Source organism: Lepisosteus platostomus, chromosome 20 (genome assembly GCF_059453375.1).
Source record: "Lepisosteus platostomus isolate fLepPlt1 chromosome 20, fLepPlt1.hap1, whole genome shotgun sequence".
NCBI lineage: Eukaryota > Metazoa > Chordata > Actinopteri > Semionotiformes > Lepisosteidae > Lepisosteus > Lepisosteus platostomus.
Genome location: NC_142630.1, coordinates 14,847,132 through 14,860,468, shown reverse-complemented (window position 1 = coordinate 14,860,468; position 13,337 = coordinate 14,847,132). Strand labels below are relative to the sequence as shown.

The following is a 13,337-nucleotide window of genomic DNA, read 5'->3' as shown; positions in this document are numbered from 1 at the left end:
ATCTTCTACCTCTTAAAGCAATGATCTGAGATGATATTTATCCATGATCTGAGAAAGCAGATACCCAAATCTGAATTTGTCACCAATGTTACAATTTGGGTTGAGTTTTGGCCTGGGATGCCTTCTGTATGAAGTGTTCTTGTTCTCTGGGAGTTCCAGTCTCCTCCCACAGTCCAAAGACATGCTGGAAGGGTTAACTGACGTCTCTTAATTGTCCCTGGTGTGTGTGATTATGCATGCACCTTCCCTGTGAAGCACTGGCATCCTGGACAGGGAGTAAGTTAACTTGTACCTGCCAGATTGGACTCATTCTTAATCTGCCTTAGACAAAGTTATTATTTGAAATGGATGGGTGCATATTAAGAGGTCACAAGACAAAAAGTGCTGGAAATTATATTTGTTTTCTAATGCACGCCCAGCTTGGACACAGAATAGAACCATAAAGTACTAATCCATTATCTCCTTAAGCAAGAACTCATTGACAATGAGAACAAAGCTTGAAAGACTAGTTACAGAGCTATATTTTCACAAAGTCTATATTTACAGAGAAACCACTGGATGGAACTTCTATTCTGAAGGGAAAGGGGAGCAGTTTCCATCTGGAGAATGCATGCAATGTTGGCAAATTTGCATCCTGATGATGAAGAACATATTGAAGGTCAATTTGAGCAGTCAATCCCTAGATCTGCCGCAAAACTTAGGGAACAGCTGCTTAAACAAGCAGCATTGTCTTTAATCAGACACTGACTTCCAAGAGGAGAGATCGGGTGCATTTCACATATTTTTTTCATAACCCACAGTGATTTCAAGAAAAAGGACTCACGCACACAGATCAGTGTAATATCTGAAATAAACAGTCAGTTATTAAAAGTCACTCCAAAAAACGGTTTGTAAAAAGATGTTATACTCCCGTCCCAACAAGAGACCCATCAAACCTTAATTCTCTATGCGGCTTCGCCTGCATTTAATCGATACCACACAGGAGACTTGTGCCGAGCGTGTGGGGTTCCAGGGCTCACCTTGGCCGATCCAGAGGCCGCCACGTCACTGGCCAGAGAGCCACTCTCACTCCTCAAGGACTGCAGGTCACTGTGGAGGTCCTGTCCATCCGAGGGGCTCTTCCACCCGGGATCGTCCGGACACCGCACTGCCTCACCGGCTCGGGGCTTTCCCAGTGCTGCAATCTCCTCCCACTTCCCCTGCGGAACACCACAGAGGCAGAAAGTAAGGCCGAATGTTGATGTATACAGAATACAGTACCCTGCCTTTCACCCCTATGTGCAAAAACACTTGAATTGCTGGATTCAAATCTGACTACTCTGGTTACAAATGCAAACAAACAGCACTACTACATCACATGTTGGGCAGTATAGTGCAGCAGGTGAGCCATGGGTCACATGACTGACAGGTGCAGGTTCGAGACCCTGCAGCAGACATTACTGTTGTACGACACCCCAGTTGCTCCAGTCCGCCCTGCTGTATACGTGGGGACCAGCATTGCTGGGGGTGATCTCTGTGATGGACCAGTGTTCTATACTTACTTGCTCTCTAGTCCCCTTAATACTACAGACACCAGGATGAGCTCTGATATGGACTTTACCTTTTACTGCATCATAAAGATGCAATTGTTATCACTGGCTATTCCTTGCGGTACAGGATTGGCTTCTATGATCCTGAAAGTGACCCATGACAGGATTTGCACACTCACTGGCAAGTAGATATAATAAATCTAATAATACATATATATAATAACACAGGTGGGTAGCTGCGTCAGCATGTGTAGGCTGCAAAGGAACAAGTAATAGGTTTATTCCATGCTGAAAAGAGAAGAAAGAAAACACCTTCTTCAGGTATGAGGTAAAAAAAAGACACTTTAACCCACACTGTGCTATAATGGAACATTCAGCTGCTTCTCTTCTTTGTATTGTAACTGCCTATTTCTTGCAATACTGTTGGATACGCCAGCCCCAGCCTGTGCATATACCCCAGAGGTAGGGCAGTCTGGGTGCAAAAGCCCAAAAGCACTGTCTATACACAGACACCCAGTGAAGAAAACAACTATTCCAATTCAGACACTAGAAGAAGCCTCACTATGGTGAAAGAGTCATGTCAGATTCTGAGAGCTGCCAGCCATAGGTTGCTGAAGAGAAAAACTTTACCAAACTTTGCAAAATGTGGATTCCTGGTGTCACCACCATTGGTAAGTAACAACCTGCTAAACGTCACGCAAGTCGGATTTTATCTGGTCTGTATGAAGCCACAAAAAAGCATAATATTTCAATAGCTATGAAGTTGAATAGAGTTTACAATTCGAATGAAAAACCTTAGCCTGGCAAAGACAGTTAAGATACAAAAGGAGAATAATTATGCAGTAAAGCAGGTACATTATTATAATAACACCAATCATGAGATCAGTCATAATCCAAAGGACAAATGGTGCTCGGTTTTAGTCAAGAATAGGAAAATAGTAATACTGGAATCACTATGTGGGGATTTATTAAGCAACATCTGAAAAAAAAAACACATCCATTTGTTTTATTCTGACATATTAATTTCTCTTTTTTCTTCTGAATAATTATTATATTACATTATAGCCTAGAGAACTATAATGGGCTCTATTAATTCAACATATTTTTTGACTTATGCTAAATTTCTCAATTGTTCTCACATTTTGTATTTAAATATTTCATAAGCAGATGTGAGAAAGAGAACAAAGGTCTGTCAGTTAAATGAAAAATAATTGTTTCTTAGCTAATTTGCGCTATGAATTTTCTATGCCCTTTATTGGCATATCATGTACTACTCAGAATACAATTCAAATGTACAAAATGATTTTTATTATTCCCAATGACCACTGCAAATGCAGATAAATTCAAAGACAACAGAGAAAAAGACATTTTCTGGCAAGTGCACAGTATCTCGTTTTATATAAACCCTATTGCCTTTGTGCCTAGTATATGAAGTGTGCATTAAACACACACACACACAAGTTTTCCCTCAATACCCACCAAAAACGCATCTACTCAACATGATAAAAAAAACAGCAGCATCAGTTTCAATAAGAGCACTGGCTTTCAAATTGCTTTGGTGTCCTACAAAATTACCATATGAGAGACTATTTACAACTCTACAAAATTTCTATCTGTTTCTATGAAAGTTACGTCCATCGCTATCATGGAACAAAATGAAAAGCCTGCCTTACTTGTTGCATGCAATTAAGCCTCAACAAAAGACAGCACAGGCAGTTTAACATTTCATAGGGCTGTAATTATTCTTTAACTGTTAGAAAGTGCTGTCCCCTAGGAACTAATTACTGAAAAGCGCTCATCACACACAAGATATATACAAACAAATCCTTCAAGCACAAAGTAAATGTTTAAAGATTAAAAGGGACGAATACAGGAAGCCATACCAATCAGTTTGGTTCAGTTAATTACTAATAAGAATTGCAGCCCCGTTGTGTTAGATAATTATGACACCAAATCACACCTCAAAAGAAGGGCCTCTGGCTGACTGTAATATAGATCTAATAATCAGTGTAAAAGTAATCAAGCAAAAATGTAGATAGGCTGCTAGGGATGTGTATAGCACAACAGGCTTATTAACGGTATTACATGATAGCTTCAAGAACACAGGGAATCATGTTAATATGGGTAAAACATCATTTGAAGGCAGAGAGAGAAATTGAAGTGTTCCTATTAACCTTCCCACCTGAGGTGCAAGGCACTGAATTCAGCTAAGAAGGCTCCACACCGGCAAGAGGGTACATACTGTAAATAAAGCCAAGAAGCTTGCTTGAGTACTAAATCCAGGAGCTGGGAAATTTAAATTCTGCTTCTTCAGTCGGCGCAAATGCCCATTTTGTCAGAATTTCACTCCAGTCTCCCCTTGTCAAGAGAGCCCGAGGCCCCTATAGAAAAAAAAACATGACCAATTCCCAGGCTAGCTTCACTTTGCATTCTGTAACACGGTGACATTTGTTTTGGGAGCAAAGAGCTAATTGCCATACAAGTGACTTTTCTGAGCTCCTATTTTTTCCCCACTTTAGAAGAGGCAATCAAACTGCCCTGCAAATATGAAAGGCTACTGCAAGCCTATTACCTGGGCAGATTTAAAAAGGACAAATGTGATGTCAACCACCAAGTAACCAGGCATGACTCTTTGGTTTCTATTTGTATTGTCCTTGAGATTATATTGTGTCCCTGCATTATGTGATCTGAGCCAAAACCTCACAATCCTATTTAGGTAAATTATCATTTAATTTCAAACCACAGCAATGTAAACCCTCTAATGCCATTGCTGAAATGATTGCTTCTGAAAACGGTATAGGTTTTATAGTGGCTGCATCAAACAAGAGCAGAGATTATATATTTATAGTCTATACACATTTTGAGAGATGTGTATCTAAGATCTAAGAAAATATTACTTTGCAGAAGAACAAAAGGTTATGCCAACATTCAGTGACATAGGAGAAAACAGCTTTTAGGATATAAAACTTAAAATGAGACAGAAGCTTCATTTATGCATGACAATTTACCCGTTCAATAATGAAGTTCTGCCTCTTTACATTACCTGTTCATGCGTCCAGTCAGTCTTTCCACATGTTCTTCAGCTGAAGTGGTTAAATTATGCACAGTAGGATGCGATATTTCTTGCCAGATTCTAATACAACTCCGATCATCAGACACTCTTGCTTTTAGCAGTTCTCCATTGAAGAGATGTTCAGGGGACATTTCACAAGCAGGGAGAAAGCAGCCCCAACAAGGGACTAAAGTTAGCCCAGATCATTCCCAATAAAGGCGTTGCTCGATTTGGAATGAACAAAACGAAAACAGGGTTTGCAGCGTTTTTTTGTTTTTATGGATCACACAGTTTGATTTGAAACACAATTAACTGCTTGCAGCTCATCTTGCCAAGGAGAGACTGTCCAGGCGAACACTTCCACTGCACTGGTTTAGATCGAGAACACGGAGCTTCAGAACACAAGATATCCAAATGCAATTACTGTAATGCCAATTTGGTGTCAAAATGTGTCTGAATGAGAGAGACAAACAAAGCTGTATAAATCCCATTTGGTTCAGAAGCTGCCCACATGGAAAGTTACCAACTAGTGCTAATACTGCTAATAGGATGTTCCACTCTAAATGGAAGCTCATGTTAATACCAAGATTTTCATTCATGCTGGAAATTGTAGTTTTAAATTACAGTTTAATGCTTTAGATTTTTAATAAAAAAGCCCCCCCCCAAAAAAAAAACCTTCACAGCAACACAAAAATTACCACAGTTTCAGCATTGAGCTTCAGATTCCTATTGTCAACCAATTACTGTGCAATCTCTTTCTTATGACTGAATAGCTCACTGTTAGCAAATAATGAAAAGGCAATTATAGCAAAGCTGTGTTCATATTACCCTCTTCATTTTATGCGGGCTGTAATTATTGTCAATCCTAGAGGCTTACTCTACCATGTAAGAGGCACTAGGGAAGAAAATGGAGTGGGCTGGTGCATGGAAAATTGCAAATGTCACAGCTACCTTTTTATCAGCACCGCTAGACCTTTACTGTTAAAAAAACCCACACACACACGTACGTGCACACACACAGAGGAGCGCGGGAGAACCTCGATGTGTGTTTTGCAAATTCTTTACCTCAAGCTGTTGCAGTCATTGAAGTACAGCACTGGCGACGTGGAAAAAAAAAATCATATAGTGCTTTTGTTCTTTTTTTTTTTTACCAATAATTCCCAGAAGACCCTGCTTTTTCTGCTCGTGTCTGTCTGGAAAAGAAAGCCATGGAAATATTCCTTTTGCCATGGCTCCCATTAACTGTCTCCATGCTGTTCGCTAATGGGGAGTGGCATATAATTGATTCACTTTATGAGTTTTGATCTGTAATACTGAGAGGGAGTAAACCACATATGGACACCCTTCCTGGCATAAAACAATGTAAAAAAAGGGAAAGAAAGGGATTGTGACACGCATGACAAGGGGCTGGCAGCGTTATTATTTTAATGGGCGACTTTGACCCTTAAAAATACATTTCATCAATGCCTCCCTTAGTAACGATACAGAAAGTACATCATTAGAGCTTCACATCAATAAAGGCTGTGCATATAAAATACTAAAGTTGCTCAAGTGGCAGTGAGGAGAGAGAGAAGGGGGGGGAAAGAGAAAAGAAAATCTTTTGTCAATACACTCACACACATCCATGACAAATCAAAGAGAATAAACAATGTCATGATTTTACTATACCTAGACAGCCAGGAAGCAAAATTACAAACATGATTTTGACAACTGAAGATTCAAGGTCAGCCTTAAAGCACCTTAACTGCACTGTTTAAAGCTGCACACCAAATTCATGTAGACATTCTTGTATCTGGCATGCACATTTATAATAATTTCTTGAAAGTTTTTCAGAAGCTGCTGCTCCTTTCGTGTTTAACAAGATGCTTGAAAGGGCACATGAAGAAAAGTAGATTTTTTTAAGAAAACGCGTTGCATACATAAGCCGCCGAATGTGCTTTTCAAATCAGTAGTGAAGGCTGTCACTGCCACATTCTTCTTCTAAAGTAATAAAATTTCCCACCAGGTTCATCTCAAAAGGAAATATTGCAACATCAAATCAGGATTCAGCAGAAAAAGGCATCTTTTAACTTTCTGAAACTCTTTAAGTTCTAAGAGACAACATTCATGAACAACTAGTTTATTTATTCCTTTTATTTATTTATAATTTATCCGTGCTACAAAAAAACAAAGTAGTTGTTCCAGCTTTTTTCACTGTCGCTAGCACAGTTGGTGTTATTCTACTATATTTGTCTTCAGAAGCTTTGCTGAAGTCACATTCTTCAGTTTCTAGCCATGCAGCAATTAGATATGGTTAATATGCCATTAAAGAACGCAAGGAAACAACAGCTCATAATCACATGAGAACAAGCTAAATGTTACATCTTTCCATCTTCATGAAGGCCAGTCATACAAAACATGATTTCTCTTGTGAAAGAATACAGAAACAAGCTTAAACAAACAAAGCCAAAAAATAAAATAAATACAAAATAAGGAGTCTGAAGTCCTTACCATCACCACAGCACAGCACATTCTCAGTGGTGTCTGAGAGGGCATTCATAAGGCAAGTATTTCAGCGAGCATGCTTTCCTGTGGTTTGTCTTTGTGGTTCACTCTCTGGAGATTAATTCTGTGGGTATTAGTAGGTCCAAACTACAATGATTTGCACTTTGTTAGATTTAGGCTTTGTTCTGCTACAATGTATACAGTAGCACCCTAAATTAGAAGTAACAACAGTACAAAGTGTAAAATAGGTTTAAGAGACTCGTCAGTTCCAAAAATTAGTCTGTGCTGTACTTGTTTCACTTATTTTATCACATAGTGAAACCAGAAAGCAATAATAAAACAGAAGACACTATTCAAATAACGTGTCCTAGTAATCAGTATGATGTACAATAGTGACACTTTTAGGTAAATGGCTCTGGGGTTAGGCATGTGTTGTTATTTTTTGTTTTTTTTAAGGGAAAAATAAAACCTAGAGCCTAGTTTCCTAGTTTACACAGAGCTGACAAAGAAACGAAGCTTTAATGCCATCATTGTCACAAGACCTTGAAGTGAGTGTCCTCCATATTGAATAACACAGGCACAATTCTGTTTGAAGTTTGCTGTGTTGCTGTACCATATTTCATATTCATCACCTTGATGTTCTCTGAAAATGTCTGGATGCAGCCCTGCAATATGCATTACAGCAGAAAAAAAAAATCCTGGCAGTTATGGAAACCTTTTGGGTTAGGGATAATTATTTTTGCTACTTATCAGTCCAAAAACAGGTAGTCTGGATCTGAAAAATCATGATGAAATCGAAAAAACTGAAATTATAGCTAATTATACGAAATACAGTACAAAAGTAGCTTTAATATCCTGAAAGGCAGGCTGATAAATAAACATGCAATATTCTGTAAGCTAGTAGAAGTCTTTAGTTATCAGAATCATCTTCCAGTTATTTTCTTTGATTAAGTGCCAGAACCCTGATATCCCCGAATGTTCAAAGTCCTGCTGCAGATTGAATAAAACTATCTGGCACTTTAAACTGTAATCTGTGCCGTAAGTCCTACCAGCCTGCCAGCCTATGGCTATGGAGATATGACCTTACCATTAATATTCATGCAATGAAAAGAGCCCAGAAAGACAGAGTTTACAAAGCTAAACAATGTCTAAAACGCATTACTGGCTCAGATATTTTAATGTGACTAATTACACTGTTAAATCTTAACCTCGAATGAGACAAATCCATCACCACTAAAAAATACTAAGTTGGTGGTCCAACTGCAAGGCAGAGGGAAATCATATACATATACATCATGATATAATCTAGACTATCTTCTTCATTTATTTAACATACAATATTATTTAAACAGAATCCACCTGTATTCTCAAAGATACCAGAACATTGTATCACGATAATAAAAAAAAATACCATAATAATAAATGTGTCTATGTACAAAAGATGTATATAGTCATACACTAAGTGGACAGTCATATATCTAAAGCAACAACAACATTGTCAGCAATAATAATAAATTGATGCTATAATTGTAAAGCTGCCTGTTGTTTTTGGAACGGAAAGATACAAACTGTGTTTCAGTTGGAAAATGAAACCTTATCACTCTTTACTTCCAGTTTCAAAAATAAAAATGACACAAAATGATTTATTGGGAAATTCTGTATAATGTCAATGCATGCTGATGCATCCCACAGGCATACTAATAAGCTCCATGACATAATAACTTGTTATATCACACCAGCGGGACACTAAAATTATTCCAAAGATAACACAGCGCAACACCCTGAGCAGCAGGAAACTTCCACAGCGCCTTTTAGATCTTTAATAGTCACTAATCATGGGCTCGCCTGGAAAAGGCGAAGAGGAAATACAATGTTTTAAACGCGAGACAGTTAACGTAGCTCTCATCTCAAAGGAGCTGATAAATTACCCACAAGGGGAAAAGTCCAAGTGTACATGAAAGTTATTCAGTGTGTGCTCGGTAAGCAGAGCCTTATGAGAAAAACACATAAACGGGTAACATATCCTCTTTCCAGGCTGCTTCCTTGTCTCGCAATTAACCTCGCGTACTTAAAAATAAACCCATGTATTTAGAGATGGAAATCATGAAAGCCAGAACTGTACAATCTCCAAATACATTGTTTGTACACCATAAGGGTACATAAGGGTTCAAATTACATTTGTTCTTTTGTATATGGTAAGGAACTAAAGCGCTCTGTGCCGTATACAGGTGAAAACTGAATTAAAGAATCAGACAATTGCAAAAAGCACAAATTTATTTGTACACTGCTTTTTTTTTTATTATTGGCAAATATCTGTCGTTGGTTTTTTTTTAAATCTGACCTCTCAGAGTAAGCACTTCATATCGCTTTAAAATCCAAAATTAAAAAAATGGATTAAAAAAAAATTGTATATTAAAATACAAATTGGACAGCGCAGCTGATTGCACCATCCAGTGTGTGTCTGGACGTGCTGCAGCTGGAATCGGTTCCAGAAATAAGAAGAAGAACAGTTCGCATTGGGATGCATCAGCTGAAGAATGTCTGAGTACCATGAGAGCACAAGAAAGGCCACAAATTAGAGCAGGCCGTCTGGCCCAACTACCAGCTAATTGATCTGCGGATAATCAGCCATCCATTTCTTGAAAGAAGCCAGGGTATTGACTTTGACAACATGGCTGTGTAGGTTGCTCCAGACCCACAAACCACATCTGGCCACATATCAATGGCATGTATAGGTGAATAAATACACACACAGTACATACACACGCATGCTACATATGCTCATGCTGTATACTACACAGAACAGTGTGCATGTGCTCATTTAAACTGTAATAGACAACAGAGCCCCATGCTTCCTGAGCTAAAGACACTATGAATTTAATGATACATTTCTTTATAAACAGCACCAGCTCTATCTGAAGACACGACAGCATTGCCGTGCTTCTAATTATGCAAAGGGATCCAAACTTCTTTCACAGCACTGATTTGTCTGCTGTTTAGTTCAGTGGCTTCACTTATCCTTTAATTAGCCTGTAGAACTACAGAATGCATAGGATACCAAACTGGCTGCCAGCTAGGACTACAGTCATGCAATCAAAACTGCCGTGACATCAAAAAAAAAAAATAATAGGCATAAAACCATTATCAGCCCTTCGATTAGGCAATTTGTGCCTGGGATAATACTAGGGAAAAAATAACACAATTTAAAATGGGAGTTCAGTGCTGAAACCATTTTACATGCTGTAGTTACAGCATCTCTACAGAAAAGTCATTCCTACGTAACTGTAGGAGAGTTGCACTGCACTGACTAGGAAAAGTTGGATCATAAGATGACATTTCATCATTTTTTATTAGCTGGATGTCCTGGTATGTGATTAGACTTGACTAATTTACTGCAGGCTATTATTTTCATAGACAGCCGTCAGGCTCTGTAGGCCTGCAGTGCCTGACAGATACACACATCAGCCTTCTTGACCTTGTGAATCCATGTTAGCAAAAACTCTGATCTGAGGTTTGAAGTGAGAAGGGAACTTGGGGAAGGTATCTTAATGTGCAACCACCTTACAACAGAATCCATTTGTGTTTTTGGAACTGTAAACCTGGTTTTCACGTGCACTTAAAACATTTTTAAAGACTACACTGAGAACTTGCAGTTTTCAATATGGTAGCAGTTGTAAATTCTAGAAACAAAAATCTGAGATTGTATTTTATTTCCTCACTGTACAGTATGAGAGAACTTCCACCTGGACGCCAGATTCACACAGCTTTTATAAATCCCACTCTAATATTCTAATAAACTTGGTAAGGAAAGAGAAATCAAAGCACTTCCTGGCTGCCCATAGCATAGCTTCTGAAGACAAACACTATTTTTAGGTTTTAACATAAACCAGCAGTCCCAGATTAAACCAGGCCATTGTACTCACAGATGTTGTGATAATCATAAAAGAACTGACCAGTACGGAGTCTTCTAAAGACTTCCTTTCCGATGACGTTGTTGCTGGGTCTGTGTATCAAAGTCAGACTGACCAACAGGTGACACCAATTAGGACAGAGTACAAAGGTTCCAGTTTGCAGTATTTCACAGTTGTCCTCCACAGCCAAGAGAACCAATTCATTTATGGAAAGAAATAAGGCCTGCTCTTTATGATGTTCTCTGAAAATTCCCATTTCTTGAAATATGTTCTGAAATGTTATTGTAGCGGCCATTCTTAGTCCTTTTAAGCTTCAATGAACTCGTAAAAGAACGAGAAAACATCTTTAAATCACTCATAAGTGTAAGCTTTCAAATTCTTAATTGAAAGGGGCATTTAGGAACAGCTGGCCTCTTGGAATATGAAGTAATAGGACAACTCTTTGTTGTCTCACTGTTGAGTCATCTTATTGGAAAAAATAAAGAAAAAAGTGCTTTTGTTTTCCAACCTGTTTTTTATACCTGCCCTTAAATTACATATATTGAAAAAATGTCTTATTGTTCTTTTAATTTACCAATTATACAGGACTAACACCAGCGGGGTTTATTATTATTTCATGTTTTGTAGGTCATGTGTTATTCATTACTAATTCGTACAGAGTTGTGCTCCCATGAGCTCAGAGTCTCACCTGAAATCTTAAGTGTTACAAACTCTATTGAGCTCAGCTTTGATTGTCTTCCACACTGTGTTAATTAACTCATTATACTTTCAGGGGGCTTTTGTTTGCCTTCTTTGGAAAGCGTTTACAAAGAAGAGCTTAAATGAGATGCAATGTTTGCTTTGCAGTAGAAATCCACATTGGAAACCAAACACTAGGAGAAGAGTCCAAATACCATTAATTCCTGGTGTCTCCTCCTCCCAGATCTTTTCAAGTGGGATGCTTCCTCACTGATGAGACAATTTCTTATTTCTCTGGAATAACATTTAAATGACTTAAAAACTGTGCCCCAAATGGAACTCCAAATGCAGTCATCCTACAAGGAAAAAAAAATCTTATTTAAAGCCTATTTTACATGCTGAAGGGCAACAAGATGTTCTTTCAGTACTGCTGGAAATGGGAAAAAAAAGAATAAAGATATTTCAATGTCAGCAAATCTTATAATACCCAGTATTACAATTTTCCACTAAATTTTTGGACACACATTCATTCTTTTTTTGTATTATTATTATACTAGTAATCTATTCACACTTTGCGTCCTTTGTGTAACATAATGTAGAAAATGACGGTGGAATGAGTAATTATCCATTTAAATACATTTATCTAACAATTTGCTCTATTGAAGTCCTTGACAAGCACCTAATAATTTGCAGTCTTCTCGTCCGTGCCTCTGAGAAAGCACAGTTTCAGCTGTCAGGAGTGTTTTAACCCTTGAGCAGTGTCAGATTTCTCCCAGAATGTTATGTGTTACATGATCAGTAGGGTCAGCATCTCGTTCAATATAATAATAAAGGACATACTTCAAAACGTAATTCAGCTACAGAAGCACTGCAGTCACTCTGTTGCTGGAGATCTATTGAACTCTGTGACTAAGACATTCCAGAACCCCAGACCCCCACCGCACAAAAGAGCAATGCACTATATAAAAAGACGAAATGCAGCCCACAAAATATTTCTCAGAGACAAATTAGTAGAGATATGGACAGTTTGGGGAATACACTGAATAAAAAAATAAAAAAACAGGCTGCAAAATACCCCAGAGTTACTGAAGGGTAGTCAAAGGTGTGGAAGGCATACATACTACAGTACGTTTCTAATACTCACATTTGGAAACACACATGGTGTAGCAGTTTTAAGAAAAACAGGGCAGTCCGACTTGGAAGCTGACATCTGAGCAAATCAGACAAGCTCCAGCCTGATTAAGCACTTCATGAAGAAGAGTATGTCACTCCTGATGTCACATGGTCTCTGTGCTTTCAGGAATGGTACTTATGACATTCTTGTTCCTGTTCGAGTTTTGAATAGTTTGGGGTTTTTTTTCCCCCTCAAGGAAAAAACTTGGCCTCCAAAGGGGGGGGGGGGGGAACAAAATGACCACTGTGAAATGAAATAAATTATGACCACAGGCAAAAAAAAAAGGGTTTAATGAAGGGATCCTAATTTACAACTTAGCAGAGCTTTCTTACTTTCACAAATTGAGAGAAGCCAGACCCGGAGCCAATTCAAGTGGCTTAATAAAAGCCATTAAAGAAGGTGCCCATAACTTAAAGAGGAAAAAAAAGAGATGACCTTTTTGTTTGACTGCAAATGGAGAAACAGCAGTCAGGAAGCTGCACAAACTTTTTTTTCCCCCCAACAAAAAA

General features: G+C 38.3%; 1 protein-coding gene across 4 annotated transcripts in view; it reads right to left on the bottom strand.

Moving 5' to 3' along the window:
- The window catches only part of LOC148644601 (ankyrin repeat domain-containing protein SOWAHC), a 131,095-nt gene that overhangs the window by 94,458 nt on the left and 23,300 nt on the right, over positions 1–13,337 (bottom strand). For all 4 annotated transcript variants that reach the window (XM_088613997.1, XM_088613998.1, XM_088614000.1 and 1 more), the window contains exon 4: positions 1,020–1,199. In XM_088613997.1, coding sequence (XP_088470123.1) covers positions 1,020–1,199 — 180 coding nt within the window. The remainder of the gene's footprint in view (positions 1–1,019; positions 1,200–13,337) is intronic.